General features: G+C 36.0%; 1 protein-coding gene across 1 annotated transcript in view; it reads right to left on the bottom strand.

Annotated features, from left to right (window-relative positions):
* LOC138695252 (dual specificity protein phosphatase 22-like) overlaps window positions 1-26,730 on the bottom strand; it is a 196,287-nt gene that overhangs the window by 16,422 nt on the left and 153,135 nt on the right. Inside the window, exons 3-4 of the mRNA XM_069819696.1 lie at window positions 20,405-20,529; window positions 679-850 (exon numbers count right to left, since the gene is read on the bottom strand). Coding sequence (XP_069675797.1) covers window positions 679-850; window positions 20,405-20,529 — 297 coding nt within the window. The remainder of the gene's footprint in view (window positions 1-678; window positions 851-20,404; window positions 20,530-26,730) is intronic.

Raw genomic sequence — 26,730 nt, 5'->3', positions numbered from 1 at the left:
ATTTTACAAACAATTTAAAATTAGTGTAACTTTGAAAATATTGAGATTAGGACAAATGTTTATAGGCCTATGACATTTTTTGCTCAGAATGCCTTCGGTAATAAGCTCCGTAAGTGACGGCAAATCCTCGAGAATCACCCTGTATATCTGATTTAAACTCATTCGCTGTATTCCGATGCATACCGGTAGTTATTTAAAAACCCACTCCTTTTCCGCCGATAATTTCAGTAGACTTTGTGCGTCTGTGTATGCAGAATAGCAGACAGGTGACTGTCGGCGAAACGACATTAACTGCAGACAGTACCATTTTCAACATGATAATGGAACTGAATTATTGTGTAAAAAGGAAGTATGTGTCATCTTCGCAACATTCATTTTTTTACACCCCTGCCATTCGAATTTTCTCAGAATTACCCGTTTTCTTCTTCATTCTTGATTTAAATTTGCTACAATTTAGTTAACGGACATCTCAGTCACTTTTTTTAAACTAAAAAGTGTTATTCATGGCCGATGGGATGCTTATCCGGCAACACTGAATGCCTGAATAGCCTCTCTAGCTGTAAACGAGGCGATTACGATATCCTTCAACGACTACAACCTTTTTGTGAGCTGGATTGGTTGTGGATCGCTTTGAACTCTTTCTTCTTCGCTGTGCAACAAAAAGAGTCAGTTGTATACCTCTGCCAGCTTGAACATCTCGAAGTCCTGTAGCTGCTTCTGGAAGCCGAAGTTAGGGTTGGCCACAGCCCGTCCGACGCGCACCACTTTCAGGGCCTCCTTCCAGTTGAGCGACGTGACGCTCATTATGTACGCCACGGCCACCGTCACGCTCCGGGACATCCCTGCAAGGCTGCCAACATAAAGACAATACGCCATCGTAAAAATTGTCAGTGCATAAATATAATACAACTCTACTAAAGCAAATACTTACGGTCTTACTATTAAACCGTGTATAATTTTTATACGAGACTAACGAGAGGTAGGCCTACACTGGGGATCGAACCAGTGTCCACAGGATTACAAGTCCAGTGCTCTAGTCCACCGTTTTTGAATCTTTGGCACACTGAAGATGTAATGCAAAATCACTTTGCACATTCATAGAATCTAAACCAGTGGTTACAAACCTGGGGTAAATTCCACCCTAGGAGATTTTTTTACGGTTCTAGGTCGAAATGAGGATCATAAAATACGAATAAATCAGATTATTACACTTTTACCACAGTCTAGTATATACAGTCACGAAGCTCAATACGTAGTAAATATGCATCCATAGATAGTTGCTAACCACTAGGATCGCTACTATCGTCTCATTACAGACAATGCGAAATAGTACTGGCACAGTCTATTGTTCCTAGCACCATCACAACTCATGCATCGTGACTGTATATACTAGACTGTGCTTTTACTACGTCATACTACTTTTGACCAATAAAAAGGTACGAAAGGACGTCTTTTAACCAGTCATGGCTGCTTATCGCACAATTTTATTGCTTCCCTAGCATTTGTTTAATTTTATCGCTTCCCTAGCATTTGTTTGTTTTTATCACTACCCTAGCATTTGTTTCTTTGTTTGCCAACATTTCAAACTGCAAATTCTTCACGGTACTATAAAACATGCTTTGCGATCGTCATTTGTTGACAGCATAGACAGTCAACTGAAAATGGCGGCTCCGTTCAAATGTTTTGGTGAAGCTAACAGTAGTGAAATAGAATTTTAGTAAGTCAATTAATATTTTATTGTATTAGAGAACTTCATTTTGTCTAATCTTTATATACTTTCTTCTAATCGTGTAATAGTCAATTAAATCCCACTCGAGTTTTGATTTTCTCTAGATAAATCAAAACCTCTAGTGAGATTACTGTTGATAAAACTACTATCTGTCATCACTGAGAAAATCGGCACATTCAGACTCTTCAGACAAAATAAAAAAAAAGTACAAGAGTTTTACAGTTCATAAAACCTTCACCATGTAATAACCACCTAACTTCTGTGTAAATAAGCAGCTGATGTAGGTATTTAGAATCCATTGCAGAACAGAAGATATGAAAATAATCTTGTTTTAGTGGCTTCTTTTTTCATAATTAACCATTTTTATCACTTGCTGCAATACTTCTGCAAACTGAGGAAATAGTGACTTTGAAACAGGTGCTTGTGTATGAAGAAAACTATATGAAAATATTTTTACAGATCATTTGCTTTTGCTAAGGCCAACAATTCTTTCACTTTTACCTTTCCAGTTTTTGCGACGATAACCTTTACTATTTTCATTTTCTCTAGGCACACCAGCGAATCATGGTGGCGTTATTTTATTTAATGACATATTAATAGTACATTATGCAACGAGCCTATAATGATAGTAATTAAGACGCGAGTATGTTTGTTTATGAAACGAGCGCAAGCGACTTTTTATGCTCGACCATATTTCTAACTTGAAATTATTCATAAGTATTCATGTTGTGGTTATGTAAGTGAGGAGCGGAACTGACCTGAATTGTGAGATGTGCGCAGACGCGAAAGTATTGATTTTTTCCGAGGCACGAATGTCATTGACTTTGATATAATCTAGAGAATAACATGAACATTAGTCTTGATATAACCTGGAAATTGATTTAGAATTGAAAAACAAGATGGAAAATTGAATTTATTTGAATATTATTTACAATTAACACTAATTATTATAGTAACAGAACATAACCTTCTGCGACAGTATTGGATTTCCAGCCTCTGCGACTTTTCGCTAATTGTCTTTCGATTGCATATCCGAGAATAATCGATACTTGCGATTTTATAATGGTACAATGGTGATTTCTCATTGGCTGAACAACTGAATTATAATGAATAGGTGTAGTTTAATGAGGTGCATTAAAGGGCTAATACCAGGTGTATAATTACTATATTTCGGCATGGTCGAGCATAATAGTACATTATGCAACGAGGCTATAATGATATGAAACGAGCGCAAGCGAGTTTCATAATTTTCATACGAGCTTCTTAATTACCATTATAGGCGAGTTTCATATGACTTTTTATGCTCGACCATATTTCTAACTTGATATTATTAATTTTAATTGTATCTGACCTTCAGCAATGTTCCGTATGTTGTGAGATGTGCGCAGACGCGAAAGTATTGATTTTTTCCGAGGAACAGATGTCCACATTGACCTTGCTAGGCCATAAGAACCTACAGAGATAACATTGAAATTAAATTAGACATTGAAAAACGAGATGACAAATTGAATTTATTTGAATATTATTTACAATTAACGCTAATTATTATAGTAACAGAACATAACCTTCTGCGACAGTATTGGATTTCCAGCCTCCGTGACTTTTCGCTAATTTTCTTTCGATTGCATATCCGAGAATAATCGATACTTGCGGTTTTATAACGGTAGAAAACTGACCTGTCATTGGCTGAACAGTTGTAACCTGAGTCGTCATTGGCTGAAAGACCTGACCTTTAATGAGTAGGTGTACTTTAATGACATGCATTAAAGGTCTGCTACCAGGTGTATAATTACTACGTTTCGGCATGGTCGAGCATAAAAAAATAAAAGTTGTCGGTTAATTTTAGTTCTGTTAATCAAGATGCTACTGTAATGCCCTTTAATCACCTTGGATACGGTCCTGAATTTTAAACAAATGAAAGGGCGTAGGAAACAATTTATATTCCTATAAACATTGCAGTAGATGTTCTGCTTGCACAGGCCTTTTATCTGGAGAGTTTCAGTTAATGTGTACACAAAAGTCGTTTGTTTTATAGCGTTGTAACTAAACTACCGACACTCCAGTTAACATCGGCGTTGACCACACTCGTATATCTCAGCAGTGGTGTGTTAGCGTTCATGAATGAAGTATTGCCTCTGGGTTTATTTTGTCCTCATAATATAAAGGGGCTTTATTGCAGTTTGGGGGCAGTTTTATTGTAGTGACGTCATATCACAGTACGACGAGGGGATGAAGGTATTATTATTATTATTATTAATAATAAGCGCAGCTGTTGTTCTCCGCTGTTCAGAGTTTGCAATTTGAGCTGAGGTTTACATGCTCAAATACGGTTTAGGGCCACAGAATTTTGAGCGTAAAATAATTCTAGAACCTGGTTTACGTACATTTATATGAAAAACACAATAAAGCGCAGCAGAATGAAATTCCTTAAGCTGTAAATATGCAGGTTTTACGTGTCTGAGCTTTTTGTCCAAAATGATCTCATTAAATTTTAATTTCAATTAAACATTATTAAAAAAATCGGAAATATACACATATACAGGGTGATTCACGAAGTTTTACCGTCACTAATGGAACATTTTTCTGAAGTGGTTTGGAGCATATTTTCCTGATACAGTTTTTTCATATCTCACATAATTCAGAAATAATCATTGACTTCTGCCACCGGAAGGGGAAACTTAAAAATCTAAAAAAAAAGTATGTAGCCTACGTATGTATGTATGTATGTATGTATGTATGTATGTATGTATGTATGTATGTATGTATGTATGTATGTATGTATGTATGTATGTATGTATGTATGTATGTATGTATGTATGTATGCATGCATGTATGCACAGTGTTCTGCACAAGAGCAGGTCTTTGGCTGCAAACCTAGCATCTCCCATTCTTCCCAATTTCTTGCTTTCTTCTTAATCTCCCCATATAATACCTTAACGTTGTCTATCAGCTGATATCTTTTACCCCGAACTCTTCTCCCGTTCACCATTCCTTAAATATCGCAAATTAACAAATTAGGCCCACACCAAAATAAAGGAATCAATCACTGCACTCACACATCTACTGGAACTTATGCCAGAAATAGTGTCATATATGTAAATACATTTTTATTATTATTTATGTACAATGGCTGGATAGGGCATCCTGCTTGTATAAGATGCTAAAACGGCCTCTGGCTTAAAGCCAGAAATGTCAATAAACAACAACAACAACAACAATAATTGATTTTCTAAACATGTTAGTGTGATTAGAGCTCTCAAATGTCAACGCATGCGTTTACTTTGCAATGCATCGACAGTCATTTGTCGCATGTTCAGTTCAAGGTATATAGAGAGTACTAATAGTGTTCAGTTGATGGTCATATATTATGAAGTTAGTAGCTTGTTAGTTACTTCACGATGCCTTTTAAATTTACAACTGAGGAATATGCCGATGTGGTATTTATTTATGATGTGTGTGAGGGAAATGCAACAGCTGTTGCGGCCGAATATCGCTACCGTTATCCTAATCGTAAGATTTCGAACCCTAACACTATTACTGGAACATTTAACACATTAAGACAAACTTATTCACTCCCCACTATTCTTATCCAGTATGAAAGATATCAACAACATAATGTAGCAGGAGAATAGCCCTGATAAGTTAAGGAATGCGACGCGCGCGATTCATAAGCGTGCGACCAAGTGTGTGGGAGTAGAAGGAGATATTATTATTATTATTATTATTATTATTATTATTATTATTATTATGTACCAAAGTACATAGGATATTTCCGTGCAGGAATTCTGCGTTACCGTATGATGAAGGATGGATAAAACAGAGAAAAATTCTTTCCGGCACTGGGACTCGAACCCGGGTTTTCAGCTCTACGTGCTGACGCTTTATCCACTAAGCCACACCGGATTCCAGTTCCGATGCCGGATCGAATCCCCTCGGTTTAAGTTCTACCTCTCAGTTTTTCCTTTGGTGGCCTACCCTCATGTACTGTGTCACAGATGTGTGACAATGGCACAATGTCCAACGCATTATGTACAGAGGTGCACTCATTATGATACGCGTAAGTAATCACTTAGTGATTCAAGACGGCGCTCATCCCGTCGGATCCCGGCCACTTAGCCCGGATGTTAGGCAAAATGCCTTTTTTTTAAACTGAGTGTATGTATGAAAGATTTATTAGAGATAAACACGTTTCCACACATTTGGGGACGACATGCCCAATTTTATTTTGCATTTTTTGCCTGTCTTAGCTCCCGTTGCCTATTTTAAGGTTAAATGCCTTTTGATAGCCTTTCTACGTCGTTATTATACATTTTCTTTATTTTAATGCATTTAAAATAAACCGCACATAAATTATATTTAAAAAAAAACAAAGAAGAACGGTTGTACAAATTAAAAATATACAGTATATTATCCTCACGCAAATATTTGCCGAGAATCTTATTCTTCAGCAATACATGTGTTTCCAAGAAATCGTAAACTTTTCTCCCCTACCGATTCCATTTTTTGTCACTTTACAAAGACGTTTGAACACTATAATCCCTCAGTGCTCAGGTCACTTCGGGGTTTACCAGCGAAAGAAAGGGGATGAGGGAATTATTAAAAGCAAGCCTCCAGGTCCCGTTACTGTTGTCGCTTGCACGCACAAGTCACGCGTACTTTGAAGTCTCTAAACCCTTCTCACACCCCGTCGGTTTTTCCCGATCTGTGAAAGAGAGTAGAGACAGTTTTTCTGAAATAAGTTGTTTTAAGTTTGCTCCAATCACTTCAGTAGGAGTAGAAAGCTCTTTTTCCACCATGAAAAACGTTCTCTCTGACAGGCGGCTTACTATAACAGTTGACAACTTAAAAAAGCATCTTGTTGTGACATGTAACCAAGGAAAGTGAGTACCGTATGGACTAGTTTATTAAGTATTTGTCTATGTTTTATCTGTTTCCATGAATAATAAATGCATATTTCACTGCCTATTTTTACTATTTTTAGTGCCTATATGCCTGCCTATTTTAACCAAAATAAATGCCTAAACATGTAATGTAATGAGTAATAGTTCTCTTGGACCTAAGGGTCCAACCCACGTGACAAAAAGTAAAGTTTGTTCTACACTACACCACAAATTAATTAAAATGTGTAGTCACATTAAGATAGGAACGTTGTATCATCACCTGTCCTGGATTCCTGATGAGAGAATCTGGCAACCAAAATTAATGTGACTCTCTTCAAAATATGTGACTGGTTCTCAGTCAATAAATTGATATTAAATTGTAACAAAACTAACATAATTCAATTTAAATCCTGCCCAAAATCAACCTCGCAAATTTCTAGCGCAATAATTAATAATAGATCCCTATTAGAAACAACAACCAAATTTCTTGGTTTAAAAATCGATCATGTGTTAAATTGGAAAAATCATATTAAAGAAATTACCCCCAAACTAAATTCAGCATTTTTTGCTATTAGATCTATGCAAAAGATAGTAAACATCAATACCTTAAAAACAATATATTTTGCATATTTCCACTCGGTAATGAGTTTTGGAATAATATTCTGGGGAAATTCCACAGATAGTAACAATATATTTCTATTACAAAAAGAGTAATTAGAATAATTTATAGTCGGTGCCAAATCTAGAGAATCGTGTAGGACTATTTTAAAAAAAACTACAAATAATGCCCATGGCTTGTCAGTATATCTTTTCATTAATAATCTTCCTCGTATGTAATCGTGAAATCTTTGTAACTAATTCAACAGTTCATAGCATAAATACACGTCAAAAAATGACTTTCATACTCATCGGCAAGTCTATCGTGCTATCAAAAAGGAGTGCGTTATATGGCAGTAAACATTTTTAATAGCCTCCCTATCGATATAAAAAATGACACTCAAAACATAAGATTATTTAGGGCCAAATTAAAGAAGTACCTAATTTCTCACGCCTTCTATTCTGTAGGTGAATTCATGATATTCAATAATACTTCATGAAATTGATACTAAAACTTTGTGTTGTACTAGTAGACTATATTGTAAATCTCGTCTGTATTTATTTCATCTAGACTGTGACTATAAATTAAGATTTTATAGTATTATTAAGTTTTTTGATTTGTTCCATATTCTAGCTGTAAGCAATGTATGAATACCATGGAATGTTAATAAATTAATACAACACAATTCATAACTTTGAATGAAAGAGGCACAGGTGACACCCGGTATAAGTCAGCGTATTTCTGTAGGAGAGGTTATTACATCTTGGCGGTATTTTTCTCCTGTGCAGCGGAATGCTAAATCCAGCGGTGCTTTGTGACATGGAAGGCACTGCAGAGCGGCTAGGTGGTGCCAGGGACGGGTGGGTCCCTGTGCCAGCTGGAGACAGGACTCTCTCAGATCCCATTGTGATGGAAGCGGCTCCGCATTGAAAGGAAGCGTGTTTGTGCGGGGTTGAAATTCTGGCCATCTGTTGATTACGAGTGCGGGTATTACTTTTGAGGGATGGGGGTGGGAGGGGGTGGGTTCCGTCATGTGGCAGCAAACAAAACACTGCACAGGTTGAAGAGACCCCCGGCTGGGCCGAGGCGCTTCGTATGGATCGATCAACTTTATGGACACGCACTCACTGCTTTCTTACTTCTCTTTTTTTATTTACCTCATTATTTTTTAATTCTTCCTCTTTTCTACAGTTATTTTACTTTTTCCTCTTATTCTTTCTTCTCTTCTTTATATTCCAATCGGCCATTTCAGAAAGGACATGAGTCACAAAAAATAAACTTTTCAGGAACAGCAAAAAACTGTTTCTAAGGTTAACCACGTAACGTTGATATTTGTCAAAAATAATATCAATAAACATAATCGATAGGAATAGTTTACATAGTGTAATATAAATTTTGACATCTTAGTTTTGACAAAAAAAAAAAAAAAATGTAAAATTGGTTGACTTACGACCTTTCTGCAATCAGTATTAGTTTTTGGCAAAAAAAAAAAAGTAGGAAAACGAAAAAGAGAGAATTATGTAATGTATCGTACATTTTAGACGTTTTTTTATATTACAGAGTGATTTATATAGAACTGACACATTTCTTTCTTTAATTATTCCGTTGGAAATTCATTCAATGACCCAATTTTAGCACCAAATTAAGCAGAATGTTCTGGAGTTTCGATTCCTTGTCACTAGATGCGCAGATGTTTATGTTTTATTCCTATTGTTGGCAGCACTAGATGCGCAGATGTTTATGTTTTATTCCTATTGTTGGCAGCTGTTTTCGACATTTTGTGTCAACGTGAAAATGCAGTACACATTAAATCAACGACTCTTCCTTGTGAAGCAATACTGGATTACGAATTCAATTACAGCTACTCAGAGCGCATACCAGAGAGAATTTGGTGTTCTCAATCCTCCCAAAAGAAACACAATACTGGGACTGGTAAACAAATTGGAAACAACTGGATCTCTGGTGAGTGAAAAGGGCAAGCATCGTTCATCTAGGCTTCCCACGGTTGTTGTTGACGTAAGAGCACGACTGGAGCACTCACCCAAAAAATCATTAAGACGTTTGTCGTAGGAGACAGGGTACACCTACTCAATGTGTCAGAGAGCTGCGAAAAGTTTCTTTGACGACCGAATAATTTCCAGGAACCTGTGGCCACCGAGATCTCCGGATTTGACAACGCTGGACTTCTTTCTATGGGGTTACTTAAAAGACAGGGTTTACGCCACACGTCCCCAGACATTGAACGATCTGAAGCACAACATCACACAGGACATTCAAGCTATTGACAACAGAGTCCTCCAACGAGTGGCCAGTAACATGGAACGACGTGTTGAGTTGTGCCTTATGCAGGATGGAGGACATTTTCAACATTTGCTTTAGAGGTAAATAATCTCCCAAAATTCCTCTACATTTTAGGTATAATAAGTTGTCGCTAGCACAATTCGTTTCGAAACAATTAATGAAAGAAATGTGTCAGTTCTATATAAATCACTCTGTATAATGCCTTATCTCCCAGATCATATATAGATTGCTCATTCCTATGTTAAAATCGGTTGCACTTTGAAGAGAACAACCGCCAGGATCGCCGTAAACGAACACGAGATGGCATTACAGTCGCTAATGCAATCCAAATGAGAGTTATGACGTGACTCCTCATGTAACAACTAGATGGCAGCATAGTAAACCTGACTGTAGTGTGAATCTTAATATATAAAATTGAATGTGGGTATGTATGTATATATGTATGTGTGTATGTTCCCTATACAAATCTATACGCTTTGACCGATATTTGCTAAAGTTTGCACATTTAACCTTCATAGCCAGGAGAAGAACATGGGCTACATTAAAATTGTGTAAATGGATCATAAATTGATTAAAAAATAAAAATAGAAATAAATACGATTAAACATTCATGTATAATATTAAAATGCATCTTCTATAGTGAATTGTTTTTTATTATTGTCTGTTGTATTCAATATCGACTTTCATGAGGCCATGGAAATTATAACACAAACATTGTTGATACGTCATGAAGGCCAGAATCTACACAATTCATACAATAAGTATCTTTGCACAGTTCAGGACGTATTATGAATTTCTGAATGCAGTTGTAGATAGTGAGCAGGCTGTGTTTTATAACTGAATTCTTAAATTCTTTAGAACCACAAGAATTGCTACTACATAATTGAATACTTAATATTGAATCACCAATAGTACTATTACGAAATATTGACCCACCAAAATTATGTAATGAGACAAGAATTGATGTGAAAAAACTCATGCAAATCGTAATAGATATGACAATATTAACTGGAAAAACGAAAGAAGATGATGTTTTTATCCCACATATTCCTACGATACACACTAACGTGCCTTTTGATTTTAAGTAACTCCAATTTCAGTGCCACTAGCATTATTAATGGTCATATTAAAATTAAGCTCAAGGACAGTCGTTCAAAGTTGCAGACATTAGCTTAAAAACTGCGTGTTTTCCACATTCTCAACTATATTTTATACAAAGCAATGGAAAAATAAAAGAAGATTTTACATATAGGCCTATCAAAAAGCAATTCAATGATACTTTTGTCATGTTGCTAACGTAATATGTAAATGTACGAAAGCCGACTGAAAATAACACTGTATTAATGTTTTCCTTCGTTGCCTGATGTACAGTTGTTTTAAATTGAGTTAATCCTTTCAGGCATTTGGCGAAGAAGTTCATCAATTCATGTAAGTGACGCTATGTAAAGATTCATCTTTATGGAGGAGGGAAGCTTATTAAAGACAATTCGTTTTGGTTGTCTATAGTTGAGTTTCTGAGATTTCCGAAAAGTCTAAGAATCAGTTTAAATAAAAAAGAAGCAAAAAGCATAACCCGGGCAACGCCGGGTACTTTCAGCTAGTACAATATAATAAGTAAATCAGACTCAGGAATAGTTTTATTTCTAGTAAGAAACATAATATAAATCAATTAACAACAAACCGTTGCCAAGGAGAGCTAAAATTTTCATGGCCCACTCCGTTGTGTAATGAACACAGACGTAGGCCAGTCGTGAATTGAGAACTCAAAGCCCTACATGACAAAAGTTGTTATACTCCATTTTTTTTTTTTACTTTCGTCTTTGACGGTCTTAGTAATCAATTTTCTTTAACAAAACCTATTTACATTTCAATTTATAAAATTATATTTTTGTATAAGGCAAGGGTCCAAGAGACCTGGTACTTTTAATAAAAACATCTTAAAAAAAATACTCCATTTTTTTCAAAGAGTGCAGTTAGGTGGCTCCTTTGAACACCCACTTACAGATTTATGACTTCCTACACAAACACCTCTGACAATTCCATCCTGTTCCCTTGTCCCAACATTGCACAGTTGTCACAATCCTGGTGACCCTCGAAATGAGACAGTGAGACTTAGGGGATTCTTGGAATTCGGAAAAGATGCAGCAACTCTGCTTCCACGTGGATTTGACAGGAGCCTGTCAATTCTTCTGAACAAGGGTTGTGATTGGTTACTGACAGAAGAAGACAAGATTTCCGTCACAGTAAGGAAGACATTTATTTATGACAATCAATTAGTAGGGGGCAGTAGAAGGTCTGTCGGCAGAGTCCTTTCTATGAAACTGCACTCCATGAAATAAAATACAGTATACCGTCAAAGCCTATATTTTTTTTATTTTATTGGGTTATTTTACGACGCTGTATCAACATCTAGGTTACTTATCGTCTGAATGAAATGAAGGTGATAATGCCGGTGAAATGAGTCCGGGGTCCATCACCGAAAGTTACCCAGCATTTGCTCGTATTGGGTTGAGGGAAAACCCCGGAAAAAACCTCAACCAGGTAACTTGCCCCGACCGGGATTCGAACCCGGGCCACCTGGTTTCGCGGCCAGACGCGCTGACCGTTACTCCACAGGTGTGGACCAAAGCCTATAACGCAGAGCAATGTGGGTATTTACGAGTATGATCTAGGCTTATCTGTAATATTCGTACGAATCTATAATATTATTGTACAACCTGGTAACCTTATCCAGAACTAATACGATTACTGAGATTTGAAAAGAGATTAAACAATTAAAACAAAGACAATTAAAGGAGGGAACAACAGTTCTGTTTCATCATTGATAGATCCCTTGACTGCAGATAGGCCACTTGCAGAATCCTTTCCTTAGTCTCCAGCGCGCCCAGTCCACCTTCTTACCAGTTGTTCATTTGAATATTTAGAAATTTAGATGGTCACGAACATTGAGATACTAATTTATTAAAAAGTACCTAAAACATTGACAGTCTTACTAATAAACAGTGTATAGTTTTTATACGAGACTTATGCAGAGTTGAGACAGAAAACGTTACTAATAAACCGTGAATAAGCTATGGACGTATACACAGGCTGTAACTATACAATGGGAATTGCTTTGCAGTAGTTATATACACGAAACCCCTTGTTTAAGCGTAGTATATAGCGAAAAAATGGCCGCCCTTCTAACAGCTGTTCGTATCGACTGTCATTTTATGATGATGGTTACCTTGTAACCACAGAAGAACAAACCAAAGATCATAGAATTATTAGAATAATATTGCTGTAGCTTGTACTCTGACCAAAATGTAGTGTGGTAATCGATTAGAGCCAGTTGTACTATCGATATTTAACACGCCACACTAGAGCGCTCTACCGGATGCAATAGAGAACCTCAGATATTCTATTACCTTTCGTAACGAAGTAATGACGAAACTATGACGTAGCTGTGTAACAGTTATACTATTATACACGACATATGTAGTGATTATTAGTAAGGAATTTACACACGACTTATAAACGAGCTACTCATTGTATAAGTATAAGACAGTTAAACGTCTGTATAAAGAGTTTTTATTAGTAAGACCGTAAAAATATAACTTCTCATAAGAAAAAAAAAACTTCTATTGTGAACGTTTCAAAGATTGTAGTTCATATTGTTCATTTGACAATAAATGGAAAAAATAATGGCTCAGAAATGTTCATATTTGTGGACATTATCATATCAGTGCACAAAAACGGCCACTTTTTTGTTATGATAATTACTCATAATGGTGAAAGTTTTAGTAAATGTGAAAAAAGTTTGTAATTACAGAAGCTATGAATACTGAGCATGTTAAATTACAAGGTGAAAGAGTCATTAGTTGCTGAGAAAAATAAAATATTGAATTTCCAGTGCTGAAACCTGTATATCTCCCCCATAAGTCGAAAAAATTTACTTTGGAAACGTCATTTCTTCCCCAGTAGTGGTAAATCCCAGACTATAGTCTGGGTCAGCTTACTTAATACCGTAAGGGTGAAACCTAACCATTTTCCCCCATTACTACATAAGCTAGTGGATTATGGTGATTTTATAGTTTGCAGGTTGAATTTTCTTCTGCCAACTTCGTTTCTAATTTCGGTACTGAGAAATACAACTGGTAATGATTTTATAACTGTTATGTTGGCAGCAGTGACACAAATTGTCATTAGTTTAAATTCTGAAAATTCAAATTGTTCTAGATTTCTGAGCCCATTACTGGAAGCTAGTGAAATTTGAACATACTAATAATTAATTAATATCAGTGTTAATATTAATATATAATAGTTATTGTAACTTATGTGTTGCTTTGTGTTGTGGTGACAATTTCAAGATTAGAGTCAGGTAGGCTAAGTGTAAATAAATATAACATATTTCGTGTGATGCATGCCCTTGAGTAATCGATAGAAATATCATTTCACATTTTAATTTATTTATTTCGTGTTTAGACTTCTATTACAATAATGGAGTAAATATTCTAAAGCATACATTTCAAAGTGGCATTCGTTTTCGGAATTCATACTAATCATTTCACGTGATCAAACAAATTATATTTTTAGGTTAGGTCTCGTGATTCGTAAACTGTTTAATCAAACCAATGAATTTCATATTGTCAGACAAAATACATTTTAATATTAGATCATACACTAATCTACTAACTACTAACATAAAGTGCTAGAGGTCCAGAAGAAAAAATATACTCTTTCACAAATTATTGAACCTTATAGAAAACACCTCACCAACATAAAGATGAGTTGTGGTAAATAAGCAGACATCGTTATTATTAATACTATATTATTATTATTATTATTATTATTATTATTGTAGATGGGAGGATAATATTAAAATGGATTTGAGGGAGGTGGGGTATGATGATAGAGACTGGATTAATCTTGCACAGGATAGGGACCGCTGGCGGGCTTATGTGAGGGCGGCAAAGAACCTTCGGGTTCATTAAAAGCTATTTGTAAGTAAGTAAGTATTATTATTATTATTATTATTATTATTATTATTATTATTATTATTATTTTTGTACATGACATTGTGTTATTTTATCCTCTTTTGGTGATATCTAGTATTAGTTGGCAACACTGAGGAGACGGCCAAATTAGTCTTTTAGGAATTGCTCTTACGTGATCCTCAGACTACTGTTCTTTTGTTTGTTTTTATAATTTCCCTTCGTCTATCCACTGCTTTCTTCCTCTCTTTTTCAGTTTCTTCCCTCCTTCCCCATTTCTTTTCTCCTACCTGTCGATAAAGTGATCTAAACACAACAGCTCAGAGCCTAGAAATCGTTGAGGCACTGAACTGCCTCCTGGCGGCGCGGAGCGGCAGCTGCTCCACGTAATTGGTACCCAATGTAAATGATCGCAATTTTCAAACTTCCCGACCGACGGAAGGCGAGACGTGGCCTACAGTTCATTCCCTTCCTCTCCCTCTTGAACTTTCAAACAAATTTAACCACATTTTGTGTACTTTTATTTCTCTGTCGTTTACGACACGAATAGAGAAATCCAATTATGCGGTAAAACTGAGTGCTGCTGCATTGTTTGTGCAGACTGCCTATCTTCCAGGGGTTCTGGCTTTGACCCTGCATTCCTTGAGTGTAGATATTTTTTCTGTGGGCGGAGGAGCATAAATGCATTGCAAGGGGGGAACTGCATGTGGATTTTAAAGTGAAGTGAAAGTAATAAACCGACAACACTCTCTCAACACAATAAGTCAAGAGAGAGAGAGAGAGAAATGATATTTATACAGGGACATCATTTTATTTTTACTAACATTTCTAATATTAACCTGGCTATACCTGAGAACACAGTTTGCTACCCCCTTCCACGACTGGAGTTCGATGATAGACTACTTGCGTAAAATACAAACAAATCACTTGACTAGGTATAGGAGGGAAGAAAAGTAGTTCATCCATTTACGTAAAGTAGGAAATATCGCGATTTTTAGTTTCATAATTTTCATTAGGTTTTTCTTTAATCAAAACACAGTACTGCATTAACAAGAAGTGTTACTATTCACGAACTGAGCTGTCCCATTCGGACGTATTCATTATGCCGTGTATATTATACTGTCTACAGCACATTAGTGTACAATATTAGAGAATGAAGTTAAATTGAAAAATAATCATAATATGGATATTTAAACACAATTTTGAAAATGGTGGCCGTTCATTTCGATACAGGTTTCAGTTCTTTTGTGCATATTATCGCACTATAGACTATTGTAATGAATTCTAATTACCAGGTTCGTCCTTCGTACTAGTAACTCACGTTGGAATAATTCTGTACCTACTCTATGAGAAAGTACCTTACGTATTGTAAATTCAATCTTCACTTTTGCCCGATCCGAAAAGATAAAATTACTCAGACATGCTATCTACCGTCCGGCCAAGTGGTTTTGCCGCAGGGTTGTAAAAAGGAGGGAAATCACATGATAGTTAATTAATTAACGAGGCCCATTTTATTTAAGTTATTTTAAACAGTTGTATAATATTACGTAGACGTCCAATTCCTAACATAAATTAATGTTTTCAAAAAAGATCTAAGACAGCCCAGCCACTAGTCTTACAGAGGGGCGAGCAGAAGCAGGTGGGGGAAACCGGGATGCGACGTAGGCAAACGGACGACAGTACCTGTGAGAAAATATGATTCAATATTGAAAGCTCTTTCGTCACAGGAAAACGCGAACATATTTCTGGAACGTACTATACTCACTAACTCAGTACTGTTCGTGTTTACTATGACCGTAAGGCGACTTTGACTGTATACGCTTGATTCTGTGTGGACAACGGTTGGAAGTTTACTAGTAGAAGGGGTGGGAGTGAAGTACATTAAAAAACTCAGGTACAATAAAAATTGAAATAAAAATAAAATGATGTCCCTGTAGTTAATATCACATTAGTTTTATCCAATGGAAATGGAAACCTCACGTTACCATACTTCCTCATTTTCCCGGACTTATTCTCAATTTCTTCTTCTTCTTCTTCTTCTTCTTCTTCTTCTTCTTCTTCTTCTTCTTCTTCTTCTTCTTCAAGCTTTAAGCCTTTTAAGACTTGTTGCGGCTCCAAATTAGTTGCACTCATTGATTGATCCATCTTTTCCTAGGTCTACCAATGTTTCTCCTCCCTTTAGGTATATAATGCATAATTTGTTTAGGATATCTATCCTCGCCCATTCTCTCTACGTGTTCCAGCCATTTTTGCCTATAATTTACTATCTGTTCATTTACATTATAAATTTGTAATTGGTTTCTTATATTTTCATTTCTAAGTCTGTCTCTTCTTGTTACTCCCAGTACCGACCTCAGAAACCTCATCTCTGTTGCCTGTAATCTACTTTCATCTCTAGATGACATTGTCCATGTCTCACTGTCATATAGCGCTCCCGGGATTGCCATAGTTTTATAGAACTTTATCATTGTGTCTTTTCTGACTTTGTTCCTCAGTGTCCTCTTAATTGTACGACACATTCTCAATTTCAAGGCTTAAATTACCGCCCAGGAGGAATTTTTAAAATCAAAGCGAATGTCCGGAAATTGGTCTGTGGATTTAATTTTCAAAAATGCTTGGTTTTTAAATAACGGGAGCTAAGATTCTCGACATATTTAGCATCTATGTACTCACGAGTCAGGAACTCAGAATGAGATTCAGCACTTCTTGAACATTTGAAATACAGAATCTATTTCACTTCATTTCATTTTTCAAATATAGGCCTCGTCAGTTTCTTATGAACAGAAATAATAGCTTAACCTTACAAGTTCCATAAAATGCCCTACTAGTATGTACTTAATTTTAGTGCTGTTGATCGATCAAAATATTTAATCGATTAATCGATAGATTAATCGACATTGATCGGATTGAAAAAATGTTTTAATATACTGTAATACACAATTATTGTTAAATTTAACTTGTGTTCGGTGATAAGCATAAGTATTAAATGTTGTATATCTGTATATATTGTATCGTTATATTACAAAACAACTATTTTAATTACTTAATAATATATTTATTATGAGGCTTATAATTTATTGTGTCAACGTCCCCGGGAACTTTTGAGACAAACATAAATAACAGAAAGTATGAAGACTCACCTAGTTAATACTGCTTCATCCGTGATTTTAAACATGTGAGTGCATTCACATGTTCCGAATTAAGTGCCGCTCTACGTTTAGTAACAATGTTTCCTGCATCACTAAACACGAAAAAAAAAACTTTTTTTTCTCTCAAGCACTTCTCCACGATCGTTCAATTTAAATCCAAACGTTTCACCATGTTTGCTTCTCAAATTCTCATATGACATAATGGAGTTTACACTTTTCACAAACCACAGAAAACTGATTTTTTTTCTTTATCAAACTAAACACACAACCTTCATATACAAACTCAATACAGAAACTGCAACTGCAAAAGTACAGCGGTCGAAACAGAAGACTGGCCCTTATTGTAATCGAATTACCAGATTTTAGAAAGAGAAGAAGGTAGTTACGCTCTCACTTGCACACAGTGTAGACATGGCCATTTTATAAGGGATGAGGGGGACGAATCTCAGAAAAGTATGTATTTCATATGCTAGGAAGATGAGCTGACAACAAGGTGGACGTTTTCTTGGAAAACCATAAAACTTAATAAGGCTTTTGCATTGTGTTTCAACTTTCAATAAAGGTAGACTAGGTCACTGTCCTATATCTCCACCTCTTTCTGAAGTGTTTGTGCAAAGATTTTCCCTGCGCTACCTGGTTTACCGTTAGAAAATAACAGTACTATTATGCTTTTAAGTAAGCAATTTGCGAGAGATAAATATTGTCGGAATTTTTAGTATGAGTTTGTATTAACAAAATAATAACTAATATCAACTACAACCGATTAATTTTAATCGACTCGATTATTCGATTAAATATTTTTGATCGATTAATCGTACAACAGAAATTGATCGATTAATCGATTAAATCCCACAACACTAGTTAATTTGCATTTTTAACTTGAAAACCGTTTTTAATTCTGTCACATAACAGCTTTTGTAACTGAGCGATTTATTGAATAGAAAAGAATTGTCGCTAGACAGCAGCTCCTAACGGTCAGTGAAGTCGCTTATGGATATAGGCATATATAGGAGGCCATGTTACATGTTTGACCATTGAATGAGCAGGCAGTATTAGTAGCCATCGGATGCATGGATGCGTTCTAGCAGGTGATGGCATAAACATGAAAGTTTAGAGTTTGCAATCTTTCATGTTAACGTCTAACAGGAATGTTAATCTCAGTGTTTATGTGAATCATTGCGAATGATCCCATTTGGTAACCTGGCCGCAAACTTCTGTGTTTGTGTTACGTTTATTTTTAGTATTTATTTATTTAACCTGGTAAAGATAAGGCCATCAGGCCTTCTCTGCCCATCTACCGGGGGATTACAACTATAATATGAACAATAAAATTACAATTAGGCCTAACATTAAATTTACAATTACAATTACAATAAAAATTAAAGTACGACAAGATTACCTGATTAATGAAAGCTAGACAATTTATCATAGAAGTTAAGAACAAAGAATATTTTTGTATTTACTGAATTACAAATTACAAATTAAACCTAGAATAACAAAATTCTTTAGTGATGAAATTACCATATATTGAGATATTTTGTGATAGATTAAGAGAACTATTTACAAGAAACCATGTCTGAACGAGTCTCAATTACTGACCAACTGCCTAGTAAGTTTGCGTTTGAATTCAATTTTATTTCGACAGTCCCTGATGCTAGCAGGTAACGAATTCCAGAGTTTTGGCAGGGCTATTGTGAAAGAGGATGAGTATGAGGAGGTGCGATGGGATGGTATTGTTAGTATTGTTTCATGGCGAGAGCGTGTGTTCAGATTGTAGTGGGAAGAAAGGTAAGTGAAGCGAGACGACAGGTACGAAGGAATAGAAGAGTTCAAGATTTCGAAGAGAAGGAGAAGTGGATGTAAATTTCTTTTCTTATCTACTGGGTGTTCATTTCAAAGTGTGTCATGACGTCACTGTTGTTGGGTCACCGATTTGAAGCGAGTTTCAGCTTATATGTTAGAGAAGTTGCGTATTATTTAAGGCGTTCTTCAATCTGAACTTGAGAACGTGTACGGTATAACTTGAACGTCGTAGCAACAGATGGCGGTCTGTACGGTCTGTGTGCTACCATAACCTCTTTCGAACTGTGTTTTGCGCCGGCAAGTCGTACGCAGGGTATTTGTTATCACCGGTTGCGTACGGTAACATTCCACAACACAAATCAAATGCTCCGTGTCCATGTTGACCGTCGAAGTTAATGTCAACAAATACGTAAGTAATCGTCTTAACCCTCTCCCCATATCCCGACAGTACGTATTTCCAAACAGTTCACATTCCTGCCACTACCGGCGTTACCGTACGCATCGGTACGTATTCTTCAGAATGAACGCCGTACTTGCTAGGCAACTTCTCTGCCTCATAGGTTATACACCTCTGCGGAAGTGTAGGAAGATTGAATTCTCTAGGCTCATCGGCTAGCCACATGACGGCATACAGCGAGCCATGACACACTTTGAACTGAACACCCAGTAGTTTGAGCCAACCTATTGTTTCCAGGGATGGAGTGATATGATCATATTTACGAACATTGCTTACAAAACGTACACACAAATTATGAGCACGGCGAAGTTTCGTTTTGTTGTCGCTGGAAAGGTCTTTAGTTTTCTTTAGTTTTCATTGTGACTGCAACTTCACAATGTTCAAGTCAACACATGAAGACTGGCTGTCAAAGGTTTCTGTGCAAAGCTATGATATTTTAACGACAGTGCTCGTGGGAACTCACGGACACTGGAACTGAAAGGGTTAAGTCGCGAGGGATCGATGTCCGACTCACCAGTGAATGAGCACGTTGCCTCCCCGCAGTCTGGCCGCGTGTATGAAGTCGTTGCACAGCGGGAAGTACTGAGTGAGGTTTTGATCCGGAGTGTCTGACGCCATCACACACAGGTAGTGCTTGTCCTGCAATCACACGAGTTGCACACTTTAAACACCCAGCACATTCACTTTTCCAACAGACAGGCTTAGGCTACGTCTCTGTATAATCTTTTCGCTGTAAGAAAAATCCTAATATAAACAATAGCACGTGACTGAAGTGAGGCTTCATTGGCCACTGTTTGGCGCCATAGATTCTCAGTACGTGTTCCCGCCTACTGTTGTACATTCTGTTTCATGTTAAACATTTCCCGTTACTCGTCAAGTAGGCCTAACCTCACTACTATGCATTCATTTGTTTAGGAAATATTTACTTTATAATTACTGTAATTAAAACTCACATAACTTATTGTATACATTTAAGACTATTTGAGAGGGTTTCCAGTCTTACGATTAATAACCACACACACCGAGGATGCAGAAGCCATACTTCAGTACCACGTGCTAACGTGAAGGGACGCCAACTTGTTACAAGAAGAGACTACCTCGGTATTACTGTTTGTATTCATCCGCGTTCATAGTACATAACAAAATATAAAAGTAGCTTTTCTTTTACATATCGTTTTACATATGAGTGAAGTTATATGTTTCATTGTATTTAACAACTAGAATTCAATTTTTTATTTTTAAATAATACAAGATGATAGCTTCCAAATACGGACCATATTTTCCTGCGTCGTGTGAGTGTTTCGACTGGGAGCCAATCACGGGTATGACAGCTACGTGCTTGTGTTTACATTAGGATTTTTCTTACTGCGAAAACAGTATAGATGATTAGTCTATATCCACTTTAAGGCTATGCGCTACCGAGTTCTGTAATTTGTACAATTTTCATTTTATCTACTTGAAAATTTTACATCACTTAGTTATTGCTAAAATACATGTACGTAAATTATATCAAATTTTTATGTAGAAAAATATGCCCCGAATTTTTATCTATAAATAATTTATAGGCCTATATTTAGCAAACATTTACGTGGGTCTCAGGGAAAACATGGAAATTTTACTTTGAAGCAAGTAAAGAGATACAGCGTATTCCGAATCTCACCGGACCGGTGGACACAATGACGTCATACTGCAGCGAAATAGGAACAAAACTGCTGGAAGGTTCGATGGCTATCATGGCGGCTGTACAAGTTGTTATTGTGCTACGCTAGCAAGATTTTGCGAAATTTCCATACTGCCATCTCGTTCTAAGAAAAGAGAGCATAAACAATTTATTTCTTGAACCGGTAGTAATAACGGGTCCGTTGACATGTTCGCTCATAAGCCATTAACATATTGTTTTTACGTTGTGCTCATTACAAACAATACAGCAGAACTAAAGCAGAACACACCGCCATGACACAACAGTGCACGATGTCATTCGTCTGCTAATTCCCGCCCTATACAAGAACCAATCAGATTCACTGATGGAGACTGCCACCACCTCTGCAAGCTGATGGAACCGGTGCGACACCGGTGGAGCATCAGTGACGTCATCGTTGAAATTCGGAACACCATGATGCCATCAGATTGCTCAGCGCTGAGATTTGGATTATGCTCATAGGTTTGGAAGTAAAGTATATGATTATACCTCATGACCAGAACATAGTACGAAATGGAAATATAAAAATTGGAACTTCATCATTTGAAGAGGTGGAAAAATCCAAATATCTTATAGCAACAGTAATAAATATAAATGACATTCGGGAGGAAATAACGCAGAATAACTATTATGGGAAATGCGTGTTATTGTCCGGTTGAGAAGCTTTTGTCATCAATTCTGCTCTAAAAAAAGCTGGAAGTTAGCATTTATAAAACAGTTATATTACCGGTTCTGTGTGATTGTGAAACTTGGACTCTCAATTTGAGAGAGGAAAAGAGGTTAAGAGTGTTTGAGAATAAGGTGCTTAGGAACATATTTGGGGCTAAGAGGGAGAAAGTTACACAACGCAGAACTGCATGCATTTTATTCTTCATCTGACATAGTTAGGAATGTTAAATCCTGACGTTTGAGATGGACAGGGCATGTAGCAGGTATGGGCGAATCCAGAAATGCATATGGAGTGTTAGTTGGGAGGCCGGAAGGAAAAATACCTTGGGAGGCCGAGACGTAGATGGGAGGATAATATTAAAATGGATTTGAGGAAGATAGGATATGATGATAGAGACTGGATTATTCTTGCTCAGGATAGGGACCGATGGCGGGCTTATATGAGGGCGGCAATGAACCTCCGGGTGCTCTAAAAGCCATTTGTATGTAAGTAAATTATGTGGGTCTCACATGAAGATAATAATCATTTTCCTGAAAGTTTACTCCAACGTTACTCGTACAGTGTAACGGCTAGGATCCCTTCTGTCGCGAGCACCGCATAGAAAAAGGGGCACGGAATTCATCTTACTCTTCCGTTTCCATAGTACCTCGAGTGACGTTACAGTAAACCATTCATGTCAAACGTTACAATTTTTCTCTTTTGTACCTCAATCGTGAATTTCACGACACTAGGCTTATACTGTAAACAATAAGGTCACTTGGAACTGATAAAAAAAGTGAATTGTTATAAAACGCTTAAAACTTATAAGGTTTGTTTGTACAGCAGTTTCTGAAAGTTTCCAAGACAGTTTTGAACTGTCATGAGCATGCCCACATCGACTTTACTGCTCGTAAATTTCAAGTGCGCATGTTCATGACAGTTACAAACTGTCGGGAACTGCTGTATAAACAAATCTATTATGAGAAAGTATGTATTACCTTGTGACTGTCATTTTTATTGTTTTATCACTAGATCTAGTATTTTAGGTTAAATGCCTATTTTTTTCTCTAGGAATAAACTAAAACTAGTTAAATATCTCCACATTTTATATAAAATATGAACGTTTGAATGCGGTTTTATGATGCTTAAAAGCCTATTTTGACCATTGAGACCTATTTTATAAGTTTTAGAGCCTAAAATTGCCTATTTCTATTCGTTACGTAAGTTATACATTTTAAAAATGTCGTGTAGCAGTGAAAGAGAAAGTTTTGAATGTCATGCGGTGTGTAAGGTTCAAATATCTCGTATTAGTTTCGTTATAGAAATAAATAAATTCCTGGCAGGTTTTGTCGAGTATCTGAGCAGACAGTAGGAATGTGATGAATCGGGAGGGTGTAGTTCTCCCTAAAGAATTCAGCATGGCAAATATTGCTAGGTTTAAATATGCATCCATTGCTTCGGTATCATTGGGAAGAATTTTTTTCGCTTATAAAATGATTGTCTAAGAAAAGGCAAAGTTTCACTATATAAAATTAGAGAAAAACGTTGTTATGTATTGCAATGCTAATTATGAATAATGTGTTAATTGTAAATTCATTGGTAAATTAATTAATTAAATTGTAATATGAACACTTATGTATTAGCAGCCTTAGAGCAATGAGGCCGATGAATTCATTAAAAATTACGTGGCGGTATTCATAATTTAAGACTTAACAAAAATAAAGTTTCTAACCGAAATATTTTTCACTGTTTTTGTCACTGTATACCGTAATGCTTAATATTCACTAATTAATTGCATTTTTATAATTACTATAGTTTGTGTGGGACAGTATAGAAGAATGTGTTTCAGATCTTCATCATGATTATTACACCACAGACAAGTAGGATTAATTATCAGAAATGTGAAATCGGTGTAGGTACAATTGTGTGACAATGTGACCTGTGATTGATTGATTGATTGATTGATTGATAGTTTGTGTTGATAGAAATTACATTTTAGCTGCATGAAAGACTATTTTAGCGGCTTGAAATTGTATTTTTAGGTGCCTAAATCTATGTTTTTAGTGTCTATTTTGATACATTCAGGGCCTATTTTAGGTGCCTAAAAGTTAGTTTTTATGTGCCTAAAAATCCGAGATCTATTCATCACCCACAGCTTGCTAGTATATCCCAAGATCGGAACTTTCATTACTTTATACAACCCTAACGGTTTTTAATTAACTGAACTTTATGTGTAATGACCAATTTCATCAGCTACTAAAGCCTCTTCAACTGAAGATGGTTTAACTTAATGAGGGAAGTTAAAGCCGATTTAGTATGTATGCATTTCAGTATTGTAATGTAGACTTAAAATAAAGTCAAATAGCTAAAGCTTCTTACGTTTTTACAGCCTGCTTGTTTCTTAATAAAATATGCAGGGTGACCCGTAAGTAATGTCATTCATTTCAGAAGGTTATTCTTTGAAATATTTCAAACAAAAATTTTAATACAATTTTGCTTCGTTTTTCTTCCTTTTCGAGACAATTCTTTTATATTAAACATTTCATAGGGTGTTTTGGGAAAGCCGTTGATTTAATTCCCAGTACGCTCAGTGAATTTAAGGGAGCAGTGTATTATAATAACACATGGTTGAAGGAATTTCAGTTTTGTCCTTAAACTGTGCAGAAATTTGACCCGAACAAACGTAACATCTTAAAATTCTTTGTAGAACGAAAAGTTACATTTTGTTCTGATCAGATTTCTGCACATTTAAAGAAAAAACTAAAATTCTTTCAATAATTGAAGCGTGCATTTCCATAACGTTGTAAATTCCGAAACCGGGAGAATATATTTTTTCACATATATCTGTTGTAGGTGCCCTGTTTGACAATATTACGAAAGGTTAAGACGAAAGTGCTGCTCCAAGTAATAAAGTAGTGCACTTTCAGGTTGTGCAAGTCACAACGTTGTATGTACTGTATAAAACTATTTTTGTTCCTACTGTAAACTTTACAAACTAGCACTTACAACGTTCTGGAAACGCACGCTTCAATTTGTTATCACAATACATTGCTCTCTTAAATTGACTGAGCATATTGGGAATTAAATCATTATCTTTGCCTAAAAATGCTATGACTTTTTCACATAAAATAATTGTTAATTTGTGTTGATGAAATGAATTGTCCCTTTAAATGTCAATTAAAAAGCTTTAAGTAACAATTAAAGTTAAATATGTTTGGTGGAATTGGTCCTAAGTCTTTAAGTACATCTTTTTTTGTGGTGAATTTTCTTTCGTAGCACCCTGTACTTCTTTATTTATGTGTTTTGACAGCAGCTCCTGTATGTTTCTTTCCTCGCTGCTGCAGGGCCATCTGGTATTTCTCCAGTCCTATTACCTATTACCTCCGCCTCTATCCGGAATCACTTCTGGACTGACCCTCCTGTGCGGAAGTCTGCAGTCCTTATTCTGTACTGCGCGCTACGGGTAAGTAGTGCTCTACCTACATTTTGTTTCTTATGTCGTCAGCTTGTGTCACTGTTATGTATTATAATTTTATGGTTTATGTGCATTCGTATATTCGCGAAGTTGCGCGTTATACTGTAGAATGAGGTTTATACATCCCTTTAGCAGGGGAACCACGATTCCTAAGTTAACATTGAATAACATGCGGAACATTTTTAAAAGACAGCGTTTGAAAGGGGGAAAAACATTATTTTCTTGAAGTAAGATAGTTTATAAATTTTAAATCTACTATTATGTATTTCTAATGCAGATTCACGTAAGACGAACTTTTAAATAGTAAACAAAAGCAGTAGTAGTATTTAATTAATATGTTTTAACAACTGTACGTGTAATAAATGTGTTTTAAATATAGTATGTACTTTTTACCAGGTACATTATTTCTTTTGTATACGTTATTTTTTTTACGACTTCCAGTTTGAGAAAGGTTTTTTTACGTTTTCATTAGTTATTATTTTTTTAATTTGCTAATAATTGTAACATAAAATATAAATAAACAGAAAAACTTCAGCTCGCTCCTGAAAGAGTAGAACTCGTGCTCAGGGGCGGATTCCTGAATTGATATTAAGACGTATATAAAAGTATACAATACAATTTTTCTTATGTCTACTACGCAATGAGAATATAAAAATTCAAATTTACAATTTTTCAGTTCAGTTACGCTTTAAACAGTGTTGTTTTCACTGTTCACAATAATTGTAATCCCTTTAACAATACGGGGGTAAAGGCCCATTCACAATGAAAATTAAACATAACCGTAACATAAACACAGACGTTTGCGGCCAGGCTACCAAATGGGATCATTCACAATGATTCACATAAACACTGACATTAACATTACCGTAAGACGTTAACATGAAAGTTTGCAACGCCAAACCTTCATGCTTATGCTTACGTGATTTGCAAACAGTACACAATCGTGGAGCGCTGAAGTATACGACAGAATATGAGGAAATGGCGTCGTTGTTATGTTTCCATGGTTACCAAGTATGT

Source organism: Periplaneta americana, chromosome 2, assembly GCF_040183065.1.
Source record: "Periplaneta americana isolate PAMFEO1 chromosome 2, P.americana_PAMFEO1_priV1, whole genome shotgun sequence".
NCBI lineage: Eukaryota > Metazoa > Arthropoda > Insecta > Blattodea > Blattidae > Periplaneta > Periplaneta americana.
The sequence above is the reverse complement of the archived record's forward strand: the minus strand, read 5'-3'. Positions and strand labels throughout refer to the sequence as shown.